The sequence below is a fragment of the Elephas maximus genome, chromosome 7 (genome assembly GCF_024166365.1).
Source record: "Elephas maximus indicus isolate mEleMax1 chromosome 7, mEleMax1 primary haplotype, whole genome shotgun sequence".
Taxonomy (NCBI): Eukaryota; Metazoa; Chordata; class Mammalia; order Proboscidea; family Elephantidae; genus Elephas; species Elephas maximus.
This window is the reverse complement of record NC_064825.1, coordinates 62,289,818-62,307,561: the sequence shown is the minus strand read 5'-3', so window position 1 is coordinate 62,307,561 and position 17,744 is coordinate 62,289,818. Positions and strand designations below refer to the sequence as shown.

Genomic DNA, 17,744 nt, shown 5'->3' with positions numbered 1-17,744 from the left:
AGACTGTGTTGGCATCTCCTGTCTGGAGGAAAGATAGGAGGGTAGAGAGGGTTAGAAACTGGCAAAATCATCATGAAAGGAGAGACTGGAAGGAGGGAGCGGGCTGACTCATTAGGGGGAGAGTAAGTGGGAGTATGGATTAAGGTGTATATAAGCTTATATGTGAAAGACTGACTTGATTTGTAAACTTTCACTTAAAAAAAAGCACAATAAAAATTATTAAAAAGAAAGAATATAAAGAAAAATTTATTAAGTGCAAGAATCCATAGAGAGACAGCAATCAGAAATTCAGAAGATTAACAATAAAATTACAGAATTAGACAACTTAATAGAAAGTCAGAGGAGCAGAATTGAGGGCGTGGAAGGCAGAATTAGTGAGATGGAAGATAAAAAAACTCAGCAACAATGTATTCAAAAAAAAATCAGATAAGGGAATTGAAAAAAAAAAAATGAAGAAACCCTAAGAATTATGTGGGGCTCTATCAAGAAGAATAACTTGTGAATGATTGGAATACCAGAACAGGGAGGGATAACAGAAAAAACACAGAGAATTGTTGAAGATTTGTTGGCAGAAAATTTCCCTGACATCGTGAAAGATGAAAGTATATCTATCTAAGATGCTCATTGAACCCCATACAAGATAGATCCCAAAAGAAACTCACCAAGATATATTATAATCAAATTTGCCAAAACCAAAGATAAAGAGAAAATTTTAAGAGCAGCCAGGGATAAGCTAAAAATCACTTACAAAAGAGAATCAATAAGAATAAGTTCAGACTACTTGGCAGAAACCATGCAGGCAAGAAGGCAATGCGATGACATATATAAAGGATTGGAGGAGAAAACTTGCCAGCCACGAATCATGTATCCAGCAAAACTGTCTCTCAAATATGAAGGTGAAATTAGGACATTTCTAGATAAACAAAAGCTTAGGGAATTTGTAAAAACCAAACCAAAACTACAAGAAATACTAAAGGTAAGTCTCTAGTTAGGAAATCGATAAAATCACAAAAATATATCAAGATTAAAAAAATGATCGAAACAGGGAATCAGTGATCTTGTTATGTCAAAGAAGACAACATTAAATCAATAAAGAGGCACTAAATAAAGTAGGCATAGATCTTCCATATGGAGAGGAAATCAAGGCGATACAGGGAGATAAAACTTAGGTTTAAACATAGAAAAATAGGGTTAAATATTAAGGTAACCACAAAAAAGACTAACAATCCTACACGTCAAAATAAAAAAAATGAGAAAAACATACTCAGCAAAAACAAAATGAAATACAATGAAAAAGAGGAATAATTTATAATGAAAAACTACTCAGCACAAAAAATGAGACTATCAACAAAACACAAAAAAAGGCATCAAAGTGGTAACACTAAACTTATACCTATCTATAATCATGCTGAATGTAAATGGACTAAATACTCCAATAAAGAGACAGAGAGTTGCAGAATGGATTAAAAAACGTGATCTGTCTATATGCTGCCTACAAGAGACACACCTTAGGCTTAAAGACACAAACAAACTAAAACTCAAAGAGTGGTAAAAAATACATCAAGCAAACAACAATCAAAAAAGAGCAGGAGTGGCTATGCTAATTTATGACAAAACAGACCTCAAATTTAAATCTACCACAAAGCATAAGAAAGGACACTATATAATGATTAAAGGAATAATATACCAGGAGGATACTACCACAGTAAATATTTATGCACCCAATGACAGGGCTTCAAGATACATAAAACTCTAACAGCATTGAAAAGTGAGATAGATAGCTCCACAATAATAGGAGACTTCAGCACACAACTTTCAGTGAACGACAGAACACACAAAAAGAAGCTCAGTAAAGATACAGAAGAGCTAAACGCCACAATCAACCAACTTGACCTCATAGACATATACACAACACTCCACCCAACAGCATCCAAGTATACTTTCTGTTCCAATGCACATGGAACATTCTCTAGAAGAGATCACTATTAGGCCATACAGCAAGACAAAACATGAAAATATTACAAACCATCTTTTCTGACCATAAAGCCATAAAACTAGAGGTCAATAACAGAAAAATCGGGGAAAAGAAATCAAACACATGGAAACTGAACAAAACTTTGCTCAGAAACAACTGGATGACAGAACAAATTAAAGATGGAATAAGGAAATTCATAAAATTCAACAAGAATTAAAACACTTCCTATCAGAACCTTCGGGACACAGCAAACGCAGTGCTCAGAGGTCAATTTATATCAACAAATGCACACATACAAAAAGAAGAAAGAGCCAAAATCAAAGAATTATCCCTACAACTTAAACAAATACAAAGAGTGCAATAAAAGAAACCTTCAGGCACCAGAAGAAACCAAATAATATAAATGAGAGCAGAATTAAGTGAAACAGAAAAACAATTGAAAAGAGTTAATAAGACCAAACCTGGTTCTTTGAAAAGATCAACAAAATTGATAAACCACTGGCCAGACTGACAAAAGGAAAACAGGAGATGAAGCAAATAACCCAAATAAGAAATGAGGTGGGCGATATCACGACAGACCCAAGTGAAATTAAAAGAATCATAAGAGTACTATGAAAAGTTGTAGTCTAATGAATTTGAAAACCCAGAGGAAATGGACAAATTTCGAGAAACACACTACCAACCTAAGCTAACACAAACAGAGGCAAGACAACTAAATAAAGCCATAACAAAGGAAGAGATTGAAAAAGTAATTAAAAAACTCCCAACAAAGAAAAGCCCCAGCCCTGAAGGCTTCACTGGAGTATTCTACCAAACTTTCAGAGAAGAGTTAACGCCAGTACTACTAAAGGTATTTCAGAGCATAGAAAAGGATGGAATACTCCCAAACTCATTCTTTGAAGCCAGCATAACCCTGATACCAAAACCAGGTAAAGACTCCACAAAAAATGAAGATTACAGACCAATATCCCTCAGGATCTTAGATGCAAAAATCCTCAACAAAATTGTAGCCAATAGAATTCAATAACATATCAAAAAAATAATTCACCACAACCAAGTGGGATTCATACCCAGTATGCAGGGATGGTTCAACATTAGAAAAAAAATTAGTGTAATCCATCACATAAATGGAACAAAAGACAAGAACCACATGATCTTATCAACTGATGGAGAAAAGGCATTTGACAAAGTCCAGCACCATTCATGATAAAAACTCTCATCAAAATAGGAATAAAAGGAAAATTCCTAAACATTATAAAGGGCATTTATACAAAGCCAAGAGCCAACATCATCCTAAATGGAGAGAGACTGAAAGTGTTCCCCTTGAGAACAGGAGCTAGACGAGGATGCCCTTTATCACCATTCTTATTCAACATTGTGCTGGAGGCCCTCGTTAGAGCTTTTAGGCTAGATGAAGACATAAAGGGCATCCAAATTGGCAAAGAAGAAGTAAAAGTACCTCTGTTTGCAGATGACATGATTTTATACACAGAAAAACCTAAAGAATACACAAGAAAACTACTGAAACTAATAGAAGAGTTCAGCAGAATATCAGGATACAAGATAAACATACAAAAATCACTTGGATTCCTCTACACCACCAAAGGGAGCGTCAAAGAGGAAATCACCAAATCAATACCATTTACTATAGTCCCTAAGAAGATAAAATACTTAGGAATAAATCTAATCAGAGATGTAAAAGACCGAAATAAAGAAAACTATGAGACTACTACAAGAAACCAAAAGAGACCTACTTAAGTGGAGAAACATACCTTGTTCGGGCATAGGAAGATTTAACATTGTAAAAATGTCTATTCTACCAAAAGCGATATATAGATACAATGCAATCCCAATCCAAATACCAGTGACTTTTTTTGTGTGTGTATGTGGTGAACTTCCTTTATTGAGCAGTAGTCTGGGACCTCTGTGTAATGCTTTGTCTTATGCACTGGGCTCAGGTTTGTTACTTATCATCTTGAAACCTTCAGGCAGAAAGGCAAAGCATTTCCTCCCACCGTCTGAAACATGTTTCATATGAAACATGAATTAGTGGACCCAAAAGAAGATAACAAAACCAAACAAATGCAAAATCAAGAAAAGTAAGAATAAAAATCACACAGCAGTTCTTTTACAGCAATGACAAAAGCCACCTGGGCAGGACCGGAAAGCTTCCTTGATGTGGCAGTAGAGTGAGCTCCTTAGTATATTACACCTGTTGTTGTTAGGTGCTGTTGATTCAGTTCCAACTCATAGCCACCCTATGTACAATGAAACAAAACACTGCCTTGTCCCACATCATCCTCACAATTGTTTCTGTGTTTGAGCACATTGGTGCAGCCATGATGTCAATCCAACGCATTGAGGGTCTTCCTCTTTTTTGCTCACCATCTGCTTTACCAAGCATGATATCCTTCTCCAGGGACTGGTCCCTCCTAATAATATGTTCAAAATATGTAAGATGAAGCTTTACCATCCTAGCTTCCAAGAAGCACTCTGGTCATACTTCATCCAGGACAGACTTTTTCATTCTCCTGGCAGTCAACGGTATATTCAATTTTCTTCACCAATGCCATACTTCAAAGGCATCAATTTTTCTTAGGTCTTCCTTATTCATTGTCCAGCTTTCACATGCATGAGTCCATGGATTGGGTCAGGCACACCCCAGTCCTCAAACGGGATACCTTTCCTTTTTAACACTTTACAGAGGCCCTTTGCAGAAGATTTGCCTGATGCAGTACACCATTTGATTTCTTGACTGTTGCTTCCATGGGCGCTGGTTGTGGATCCAAGTAAAATTAAATCTTTGACAATTTCAATCTTTTCTCCATTCATCATGGTGTTGCTTATTGGTCCAGTTGTGAGGATTTTTCTTTTCTTTATCTTGAGGTGTAATCCATACTGAAGGCTGTGGTCTTTGATCTTCATCAGTAAGTGCTTCAAGTCCTCTTCACTTTCAGCAACCAAGGTTGTGTCATTTGCATATCTCCAGTAGTTAATGAGCCCTCCTCCAATCCTGATGCCACATTCTTCTTTCATATAGTACAGCTCCTCTGATTATTTGCTCAGCATAGAAATCAAATAATTATAGTGACAGATACAAACCTGATGCACACCTTTCCTGATTTTAAACCACCCAGTATCTCCTTGTTCTGTTTGAACAACTGCAAAATTAAGTGTTTTGGAATTAGTATCTCCTTGTTCTGTTTGAACAACTGCACAATTAAGTGCTTTTGGAATTCCCATTCTTAGCATAATTTGTTATGATCCACACATTCAAATGTCCTTACACAGTCACTAAAACACAGATAAACTTCTTGCTAGTATTCTCTGCTTTCAGCAGAGATACATCTAACATCAGCAATGATATCCATCATTTCACATCTTCTTCTGAATCAGCTTAGTTTCTGGTATTCCCTTGCTGATGAATTGCTTCAAACATTTTTTTTTTCTGATTTCTTATTTTTCACTTTTTTTAAATAATTTTTATTGTGCTTTAAGTGAAAGTTTACAAATCAAGTCAGTCTGCAGTGACATTTTTTAATGAGATGCAGAAAAAAATCACCAACTTTATATGGAAGGAAAAGAGGCCTGAGATAAGTAAAGCATTACTGAAAAGGAAGAACAAAGTGGGAGGCCTCACTGTACCTGATTTTAGAACCTATTATACTACCACAGTAGTCAAAAGAGCTTGCTACTGGTACAACAACAGATACACAGACCAGTGGAACAGAACTGAGATCCAGACATAAATGCATCCATATATGAGCAGTTGATATTTGACAAAGGCCAAAAATCAGCTAAATGGGGAAAAGACAGTCTCTTTAACAAATTGAGCTGGCATAACTGGATATCCACCTGCAAAAAAATGAAACAAGACCCATACCTCACACCATGCACAAAAACCAACTCAAAATGGATCAAAGGCCTAAATACAAAATCTAAAATGATAAAGATCATGAAGAAAAAAGAAGGACAACACTAGCATCCCTCATACATGGCATAAACAGTATACAAAACATTACTAGAAATGTACAATCACTAGAAGAGAATTAGATAACTGGGACCTCCTAAAAGTCAAACACTTATGCTCATCCAAAGATTACCTACAGATTGGGAAAAAGTTTTTAGCTATGACATTTCTGATCAGCACCTGATCTCTAAAATCTACATGATACTGCAAAAACTCAACAACAAAAAGACAAATAACCCAGTTAAAAAATCAGCAAAGGATATGAACAGACACTTCCCTAAAGAAGACATTCAGGTAGCTAACAGATACATGAGGAAATGTTCAGGATCATTAGCCATTAGAGAAATGCAAATCAAAACTACAATGAGAAATGTGGCGTCTGGGGTCTTAAATGCTAACAAGCGGCCATCTAAGATGCATCAATTGGTCTCAACCCACCTGCAGCAAAGGAAAATGAAGAACACCAAGGCCACACGACAACTAAGAGCCCAAGAGACAGAAAGGGCCACATGAACCAGAGACCTACATCATCCTGAGACCAGAAGAACTAGTTGGTGCCCGGCCACAATCGATGACTGCCCTGATAGGGAGCACAGCAGAGGACCCCTGAGGGAGCAGGAGATCAGTGGGATACAGACCCCAAATTCTCATAAAAAGACCAAACTTAATGGTCTGACTGAGGACTAGAGGAATCCCGGCGACCATGCTCCCCAGACCTTCTGTTGGCACAGGACAGGAACCATCCCCGAAGACAACTCATCAGACATGAAAGGGACTGGTCAGCGGGTGGGAGAGAGATGCTGATGAAGAGTGAGCTAATTAAATCAGGTGGACACTTGAGATTGTGTTGGCAACTCTTGTCTGGAGGGGGGATGGGAGGATAGAGAGAGAGGGAAGCCGGCAAAATTGTCAAGAAAGGAGAGACTGAAAGGGCTGACTCAAGAGGGGGAGAGCAAGTGGGAGTAGGGAGTGAGATGTATGTAAACTTATATGTGACAGACTGATTGGATTTGTAAACGTTCACTTGAAGCTTAATAAAAGTTATTAAAAAAAAAAAACTACAATGAGATTCCATCTCACTCCAACAAGGCTGGCATTAATCCAAAAAACGCAAAATAATAAATGTTGGAGAGCTTGTGAAGAGACTGGAACACTTATACATTGCTGGTGGGAATGTAAAATGGTATAACCACTTTAAAAATCGATTTGGCACTTCCTTAAAAAGCTAGACATAGAACTACCATACCATCCAGCAATCCCAGTCCTTGGAATATACCCTAGAGAAAAAAGAGCCTTTATATGAACAGATATATGCACACCCATGTTCATTGCAGCACTGTTTACAATAGCAAAAAGATGGAAGCAACCAAGGTGCCCATCAACAGGTGAATGGATAAATAAACTATGGTATATTCACACAATGGAATACTACGCACTGATAAAGAACGATGAATCTGTGAAACATTTCATAACATGGAAGAATCTGGAAGGCATCAAGCTGACTGAAATTAGTCAGTTGCAAAAGGATAAATATTATATGAGACCACTATTATATGAACTCAGGAAATGGTTTAAACAGAGAAGAAAATTTTCTTTGATGGTTACGATGAGGGGACGGAGGGGAAGGGGGGAGAGGGATTCACTAATTAGATAGTAAAAAAAAATTAGAGAGTAGACAAGAACTAATTTAGGTGAAGTGAAACACACAACACAGGAGAGGTCACCACAACTGGACTAAACCAAAAGCAAAGAAATTTCCTTAATAAACCGAACACTTTGAAGGCCAGCATAGCAGAGGCGGGGGTTTGGGGACCATGGATTCAGGGGACGTCTAGGTCAATTGGCATAATAAAATCTATTAAGGAAACATTCTGTATCCATTTTGGATAGTGGCATCTGGGGACTTAAATGTTAGCAAGGGGCTACCTAACTAAGATGCATCAATTGGCCTCAACCCACATGGAGTAAAGAAGAATGAAGGACACCAAAGACACAAGGTAAGTATGAGCCCAAGAGACACAAAGGGCCACAAAAATCACAGATTACCTCAGCCTAAGACAAGAAGAAGTAGATGGCGCCTGGCTACAACTGATGGCTGCCATGACAGGGAACAAAACAGAGAATCCCTGAAGGAGCAGGAGAACAATGGGATGCAGACCTCAAATTCTCGTAAAAAGACCAGACGTAATGGTCTGACTGAGACTACAAGGACCCCAGAGGTCATGGTCCCCACACCTTCTGTTAGCCCAAAACAGGAACCATTCCCAAAGCCAACTCTTCAGATAAGACAGAAAATGATACTGGTGAAGAGTGAGCCTCTTGGATCAAGTAGACACATGAGAGTATGTGGGCAGTTCCTGTTTGGAGGGGAGATGTGAATGCCGAGGGGGACAGAAGCTGACTGAATGGACACGGAAATACAGGGTGGAGAGGAGTGTGGTGTCTCCTCAGGGGGAGAGTAACTAGGAGTATAAAGCAAGGTGTATATAAATTTTTGTATGAGAGACCGACTTGATTTGTAAACTTTCACTTAAAGCACAACAAAAATTAAAAAAAAAAAAAAAGAGAATCTATGTAGGAGCAAATTTGGGGACTAACATATGGACTTTCTAGGGATTTATTTTTCACTTATACTGGCTCACCTGGTACCGGTGTGGTCCCAAATATTAAATAAAGCACTCATCACCTAAAAAAAAAAAAAAAAAAGAATGTTTACTCAGCTTGGTCTTTAAAAAATGCCTATCTCAAGCATCTCCACAGAGGTTAAGAAATAGGATTAGAATTGGTAATGTTGAGATTAAACCTACACCTGTCTCATAACTCTGTAACCAAGATGAGGTAAACATCAATTAACCAAGTATTAATCAAACTACATTTTCACTCACTGGAATCTTACACTCCATTTCTGCTAACTCTTTGTAAACCTGTAACTAGGTAAAGTCATAGCCTGTTACTTTAAGATGAGGGAAGAGCAAACATACAGCCATGACTCAAATTATTCCCCCAGAAATGCCTTGTTAAACAAATATCAAGGAGTAGCAATCTCAGAATGTAACAAATAGACTTACTGATGTTAAGAAGAATGTCTTGATCAAACATGTTAGAGAGGTTAGAGATTAATGTTAAGAAAGCTTGTAATTTTTTGCCATGTAGCCCTCCCCCCAACCCTCCCACATCTGTAGACATTGGTTCACTCGACCTGACAAAACCTCACCGTTCTCCCTGCAGTTTGGAACATAACGCAGCATCTTGCCTGGGTGCTTGTGTGTTCGCCCATTTCAAGAAATGTTTTATCCTTCAATAAAACTCTTTGCTCTATTTCTAACTGAGAATAAATCTGGCATTTCATTATGACACTTCCAAGTTAATCCTGATCCCATGTTCCTTCTTTAATAAACCATGTAACTGTGAGTATGGCCTGTGAGTTGAGTGTGGCCATTGCAACAAATTGTGAAACCCAGTAGAGAAGTAGAGAGTGCAGTGGGGAGGGCAGCTGGTGTCAGAATTAGTAAAAAGTTTGAAGAGTGGAAGTGTGTCTGACCTCAACCTCATAGGAGTCAGCTTTGTGCTGATGCTGATTCTCATTCTCCCTGAAGTTAGGCAAGGTCCGACACTGTTGCTACCTCACTGCAGAAGGTGAAAGCCTTGTACATAAAACAGTGTAGGACATTACTAAAAGAAATTAAAGAACACCTAAATAAATGAGAGTACGTGTTCATGGATTGGAAGGCTTAACATAGCTATCGATACTACCCAAAGCAATCTACAAATTCAGTGCAATCCCCATCAAATTCCAACAGCCTTTCTTTGCAGAAATGGAAAACCAATTCTCAAATTTATATGGAAGGAGAAGGAACCCCAAATAGCTAAAGCAATCCTGAAAAAGAACGAAGTTGGAGGACTCACGCTTCCTGATTTCAAAACATACTATAAAGCCACAGTAATTAAGACAGCCTGGGATTGGTATAATAATAGACATATAGACCAATGGAACAGCATTGAGATTTCAGAAATAAAATCATACATCTATGGTCAACTGATTTTAGACAAGGGTGCTAAGTCTATTCAACGGGGAAAGAAGAGGCTTTTCAAATTGTACCGGAAAAATTGGATTTCCACGTGCAGAAAAATGAATCAGAATCCATGCCTCAGACTGTACAAAAAAAAAGATCAAAAACCTAATATCAAACCATAAAATTCTTACAAGAAGATATATGGGACATACTTCTTAATGACAGATTATCAGATATGACAAAAAAAGGATCACTGAAAAGGACATTCAAATGGCTTAAAAAGCACATGCAGGGATGTTCAACATCATTAGTTGTTGTTAGTGCTGACTAGTTGCTTATTGGTATTCGTAAATGGTGGGGTGCTAGGCTATTATTCTGATAAGCCACTTCCCCACTTCCACCAAGGGGAGTATCAGGGGGACTTTATAAATTGAAAATTAGCAAGAGAATTATATTGAGTCTGTAGGTTGAAGGTACTAGCTTCTACTGTCATTCCCCAGTCACATAAGCCACAAACCAGTAGTCATCCCTTTGAGGCATGTAGTATGAAAGACCTTCTTATTTGGAAATCATTTTTTTACTTCATAGTTCTCAATCTATACCACTTTGAAGATATTTATTTTCTAAGTTTTGCGAGAAAAACATGTACATGTCTTAAATAATTTTGTTATTAAAAATTCAACTTTGTATGGCATCCCACCTCATATTCCCCAAAGTGTCAAATGGAGTTTCTTACACTAACTACCAAATACTTACAAAATGAAGAAGCTGAATGAATGAAGATAAAATTACCTTTCATATATGAACTTTAGTACTCCTTAAGATGAAATATCAAAGTAAATTAAAAACTAATATTTAGTTATGAGAAATTTATTTTATTATTCCCCAATAATTGTCAAATGAAGTGCACCAACACCTACATAAAAACAAAAATAAATAAACGAACAAATAAATTGATCCCTTGAGATCTGACAGAACCTTAAAGACTAGTCACGTATGTGCGATTTAGCTGTTACAGTTTCCACTGGAGAATGTGATAATGATCTTTGGTGCTTTGAATTCACATTTGAATCTTCAGAGTTTTGTCCCCAACGGCAAACAATAATAGAAAGACAGCAGGGCTGCTATATAAATATGGTGACTTTGGATTTATTACTGAAAGATGAACGAATTATTTCAAGAGGTAAATTTCGGCATCTGTGAGTGAAACTGCCATATTGATTATAATTTACCCTTGAGAACACTTTGCTCTCTAAGATTGTGTCTGTACTCACAAGCCATAGCTGGGTAATCAAGCAGTCAGCTAGCAAGTAACTTTGGTTGAATTCTTAAGTTTCCAGTCAGGTTACTGCGAAAAAATCAGCTCAATTCAAATTACCAGGACTCCTTATTTATCCACCCACAAGTCCAGAAACTCATATAAGCTTTAACGCTATCCACATGTGACATTCAGCCACAATGCTAATGAATTCACTAGCTTCTAGATTCTTTGGGGATTTATTATTTTAAACATCTTTGCAGAAAGATTGACTTTATTTATGGGTCTGAGTGCTCTAGGATCACAATGTACAAGACACAATGGACAAAGCCCAGGATAAGGAGTCAGAAAATTTGCAGTTGAGGGTCAATCTGGCCACTAGCTGGGTGATCCTGTCTAAACTTCCTAACTTGTGAGGCTGTACTTTATTCAACTGTATATTATATCAATAAAAAATATTATTTGATTCTACAATACTCCAGTTAGAAAACATTGTTACAGTAGAAAATGATTTGATTTGTTCGAATAATTGTACTGTAATTACATCCTGAGTATCAGTCAGATAGTGTTTTGTATGGTGATTAGACTGACATTTCATACTATTTCATAGAACAATAATATTTTAACTACAAATATGTAATAAATTTATAAAAGGTGACTCTATTCTTTCCTAACATGAATTCCTGTGTGATATTAATATCAAGAACAATCCTATTTCTCCTTAAAACATGTTTTTGTCTAACTGATAGACTTCGTGAACTATGTAACAAATTAGGCACCTCTTTCATATATATATATTTTTTTTTTCATATATTAGCTGTCAGAGAGCAGAAAAGCTAATCTCTTATCAGCCAATTGCTAAGTGTATTCGACTGCATGAAGATAATCATTTAATTCCATTTATAGCACAGTAACTAAAGAAAAGGACTGGATTCAAACTTCGGGCTTCATATCCTGATTTCCACTAATTCCTATGTAACTTTAGGTAAGTTACTTAACCTTTCTGGTCTCAGTTTCCTGTTTTATAAAATGGTAATAATAAAATACTTAATATTATTTTCTAGAAATTAAAACAGAGCTATGTATATAAAATGCTTAGTCTGTTGTTTACCCATTGCCGTTGAGATGATTCTGACTCATAGCAACCCTACTGGACAGAGTAGAACTGCCCCTTAGGGTTTCCAAGGAGCACCTGCTGGTTTCAAACGCCTAACCTTTTGGTTAGCTGCTGTAGCTCTTAACCACTATGCCACCAGGGTTTCAATTATATTATTTAGTAAGCATTAAATAAATATTAGCTATTATGATAATCTCCATTACATAATACTATATTTATACATTTTTCTTTTTTGTTACACTTACCAACCCTTTCGTTACTTGCATGTCTTATGTTTTTTCATCTTTACTTTTAAAGGCACTTGGAATGTATTTTCATAAAAAAAAAAATTAATAATATTAAAAGGAAAAAGAAATATATTATTTGAAGCAAGTTATCTAATATTTCTAATAAAAGCAATTAAATATAGATGGACTCATCACTGCACATAAATGTAAACGTTTCCGGGGTTTTAAACAAACACTCAATTTTTAAAAACAAAACTTGGCTGCCTGTGTCTGGGGTCTTAAAAGCCTGTAAGCAGGCACCTAAGACACTCCACTGGTCTCATCCCTTCGGGAGCAAGGTAGAATAAACAATACTAAAGACATAATGGGAAGATTAGTCCAAAGAACTAATGTACTACATCTACCACAGTCTCCACCAGACTGAGTCCAGTACAACTAGATGGTACATGGCTACCACTGCTGACTGTTCTGACAGGGATCATAATAGAGGGTCCCAGACAGAGCTGGAGAAAAATGTAGAACAAAATTCTAACTCACAAAAAAAGACCAGACTTACTGGCCTGACAGAGACTGAAGGAACCCTGAGAGTATGGCCCCTGGCCACTCTTTTAGCTCAGTAATGAAGTCACCCCTGAGGATCACCCTTCAACCGAAGATTAGAGAGGCCCATAAAACGAAATGAGACTAAGGGTACATAACAGCCCAGGGGCAATGAAGAGAAGGCAGGAAGTAACAGGAAAGCTGACAATAAGAAACCCAAGGTCGAGAAGGGACAGTGTTGACATGTCGTGGGGTTGTTAACCAACGTAAAAAAGCAATGTATGTATTGTTTAATGAGAAACTAGTTTGCTCTGTAAACCTTCATCTAAAGTACAATTGAAAAAAAAAGACAAATGATAAACTGAAGAAAAAAAAAAAACCTGGCTGCTTGAATGAAAAATCTGTTCATAAAGACTTCCATGTATGTGTTAACAAAAATGAAACCACGAAATTCATAACTTCTTTAACGCAATTTTTTCATCACAGGTCTTTTTTGAACCAGCTACATTGCCTCATGGATTCGCCAGTGGATGGGAGCCACACTGCAGTGACAGGGTTCATTTTATTGGGTTTAACAGATAATTCAATCCTTCGGGTCATCCTATTCATGGTCTTCCTATTCATCTACCTAGTGACCTTATTTGGCAATCTCAGCACAATTATTCTTATCAGAATCTCTTCTCAGCTCCATCATCCTATGTATTTTTTCCTGAGCCACTTGGCTTTTTCTGACATAGGCTATTCATCTTCTGTCACACCCAATATGCTTATAAACTTCCTGGTGGACAGACATACAATCTCCCATCTTGGATGTGCCATCCAGCTTGGTTCAGTTGTTTTCTTTGGGTCAGCTGAGTGCTGTCTTCTGGCTGCCATGGCCTATGATCGCTTTGTAGCAATCTGCAATCCACTGCTTTATTCAACTAAAATGTCCACCCAAGTCTATGTCCAGCTATTCTCTGTGGCTTATGTAGGTGGTTTTCTCAATGCTTGTTGTTTCACTATTTGCTTTGATTCTTTATTCTTCTGTGGACCAAATCAGGTCAATCATTTTTTCTGTGATTTTGCTCCTTTAGTTGAACTTTCCTGTTCTGATGTCAGTATCCCTGCAGTGGTCCCCTCATTTTCTGCTGGCTCCATCATTGTGGTCACAATGATTGTCATAGCCATCTCCTATGTCTACATCCTCATCACCATCATGAAGATGCGCTCCACTCAGGGCCGCCACAAGGCCTTCTCCACCTGCACCTCCCACCTCACTGCAGTCACTCTGTACTATGGGACCATTACACTCATTTATGTGATGCCCAAGTCCAGCTACTCTACTGACCAGAACAAGGTGGTGTCTGTGTTTTACATGGTGGTGATCCCCATGTTGAATCCCCTCATCTACAGTCTCAGGAATAATGAGATTAAGGTTGCTCTCAAGAGGCAGCTTGGTAGAAAAATATCTTCTTAATAAATTCTTTTATTTTGTAGTGTAAATATCGGGGTGAATTTTCAGGTATCAAATAGTAAATCAGGCACAACAGTGAGTTACTTTTAAGGAAATTAAATTAAATTTATAATTAAGAAATATAAATTGGTTCACATGAAAAAATTCTTAAACTCCTGAATCTCCTTTTAAGTTTTATTCATGTATTATTTTTCAAAAACAGCTCTATGTCATAAAGTACTTGTTTCTACAGACTTTTAAGGCTGTGTTCATTATCAATAGCAGCTTACCCTGAGATGAGCTTGGTAACCCTAGTTATGCCTTGGTTGAGTAGATTCTGAGGGGAAATAGCAAAGTGGAATCAGAGAGTAAAATTGCGGGAGGCGTTCTACTCGCAGAAAGGTTATGTGCTGGGGTGGGGTTTATGGAATCATAAAATTTTGACCTGTGTCTATGGGCTCCAACTCTGACCTTTGTTCGAATTCTGGGCACCCCCATAGAAGAGTATGAGACCTCCTTGACTAACCTGAAACCTTCTCAATCAGGTCATAAGAGATAACTTCCTCTGCGGGAATGAGCAGTGTACCTGAAATCTTTAGTTATGCAATGGATAAAACTCTTGTAATGATTTGTTTATGTCAGACACATCCTGCTCAGGAAGCTCCAGGGGACTGGACTGCTTTCCTGGAGATAGTTGATTAACCTCTATACGCTGATGACCATCACATTTTGGTTTTCTTGTCCCCTCTTTAGTGTTTTAGACCAAAATATTTTTGTCAATTGACTCTCATGTGCAAAATGCTGAAAACTAATCATCTCCCTTCACCCTCAACCTGTTCCCTTCATTTTTTTTTATCCCTTAAGAGGCTCCTTCATTCAATCTAAGGAAGTTTTGTTTGTAATCCTTATTTTACAGAGGATACAACTGAGGCACAGAAATATTAACCAAATGATGAGGCTATAGGGCCCAATAAGGAGATCGTCTTATACCCCCCACTGGGAAGCCATTAGGACATATTCCACTTACACTGGGAAAGTGTCAACAGGGCAGGGTAGGGAGCTGGGTTTCCACTTCACCTGTCTTTAACAAGGTGCTTTGAATCAGTGCTCCACTTTTGCAGTATGGTGTTGGAATGACCCAACAGAAAGCTGAATATATTCACCTGGCCCTTGCTCTACGCCCAACAGGGTTACTGCTGCTAAAAAAATTGATGATGGTTGCACAACATGGTGAACATAATGTCACTGAATCATACATTTAAAAACAATTGAAACAGGAAATATTTTGTTATATGTATTTTACCACAATAAAAATTAAAAGAAAAGAAGATTGAATAGTATCCACAATCTCGTAATATAATATCCAAAATGTCCAGGACAGGGTAAAAAATCACTCATTGTCCCAAGAACCAGAAAAATCACAACTTAAATGAGAAAAGACAATGAACAGATGCCAACATCAACACCAAGATGAATCAGATGTTGAAATTTTCTAATAAGGATTTTTTTAAAAAGCTATAAAAATGTTTCAACAATTAATCATGAATTCTCTTGGAATAAATGAAAAACAAAAAACAAAAAAAAACTTGGCAAAGAAATGTCATTGTTAGTTGCTGTCAATTCTAACTCTCAGAGACACCATTTGTCTGAACACAGTAGAACTCCTCTATAAGGTTTTCAAGAGTGTGACCTTTCAGAAGCAGACTTCCAGGCCTTTGGATACCAGGCAAAGAATCTAAAACCTGAGGAACCACGATCTCAGATAGGAAAACATCGTGGAAGGTGAGCTGATATTCAGCAAGCTATTTTTCCTCTTGGGACATTTGCAAATTCTTAACAAGTAGTAATAAGGTGAGAACATGGGTAGTGGGTTGAAGCTATGAGGCAGAGAAGCAAACAGAGCTATTGACAATCTTACAAAATTGAAGAGAAAAACACTGGAGTTTTGGAATGGCCAGACAATCAGGACTGAAGGGGTCGTGATACTAGAGAAAAGGGAGTGGCAGAAAAATGAAACTGACACTCAGAATTTTTCTTCTCCCATGCATATGTTAGATTCTTAAACTCTGCTTAAAAAGAGGATGAGATGTTAAACAGAAATACACTAAAAACAGAGCACAAATTTTGGCAGGCTTACAGTACTAAGAAGACAATCAGTGATCAAAACTCACTATGAATGAGGATTCCTAAAAAATACCTCAAACTCTTAGTTGGAAGTTCTGGAGAGCTACACCAAAAGAGACAGGTGAATTAGAGGTATACTGAGACACACAAACACTGCAATGCAGAGTCAAGTTAGACCAGTCACTGATTGCATTAATGTGACATGTGACATGTTCCAAATCCAGGTATTTGCCCCTTTTAAAAACATGTAACAATATCTAGAGCCTTTGCACTTGTTTCATATAAATTGTCTGGCATTTAATAAAAATTACCAGGCATTTTGAGTATAGTATATAGAAATCTAATATGGTCCCTATGATCTAGATCTCCTGATGTTACGCACAGGAAAATCCCCTCCCCTTGAGTGTGGACAAGACTTATGACTTACTTCTAGACAACTGGAAACCCTGGTGGCATAGTGGTTAAGATCTACATCTGCTAACCAAAAGGTTGGCAGTTGGGATCCAGCAGGTGTTACTTGGAAACTGTATGGGGCAGTTCTAATCTGTCCTAGAGGGTTGCTAGGAGTTGGAATCGACTCGATGGCAACGAGTTTGGTTTTTTGGACTTTCCAGACAATAGAATACGGTAAAAGTGATGGGATGTCATTCTGATGATTCAGTACATTACATTAGTCTCTATCTTAGCAGACTAGAGAGATTGAGAATCCCCTAATGGCCCTGAAGAAGAAAACTGACATACTATGAACATGGAAAGGGAAAACAGAAACAGAGAATTAACTGCCAATAGACTTAAACTAAAATAAATTCAAAAGACAGCATTTTAGGCAGACAAAAAATGATTCTACACGGAAACACGAAAATTCAGCAAAGATGAACAACAAAAGAAAGATTAAAGCCATTAGTAGATATAAATGGATGTTGACAGCACAACACAATGAAAATATGTACTACATGGTCTAAAACACATGTTGAATTCAAGTGCATAATAAAGCATAAAAGGCAGAGAAGGTTAATGGATTTATAATTTAAAAATTGTACACATCTACCCATGTAGTTACCATCTCCAGTGCTTTTCATTTTTTT

At 37.4% G+C, this 17,744-nt stretch overlaps 1 protein-coding gene across 1 annotated transcript; it reads left to right on the top strand.

Annotated features, from left to right (window-relative positions):
• Positions 1–13,614: 13,614 nt before the first annotated feature.
• On the top strand, positions 13,615–14,559 carry LOC126078916 (olfactory receptor 478-like). Its single transcript, XM_049889741.1, has one exon. It carries the CDS (start codon positions 13,615–13,617, stop codon positions 14,557–14,559), a length of 945 nt encoding a protein of 314 aa, XP_049745698.1.
• Positions 14,560–17,744: the final 3,185 nt, after the last annotated feature.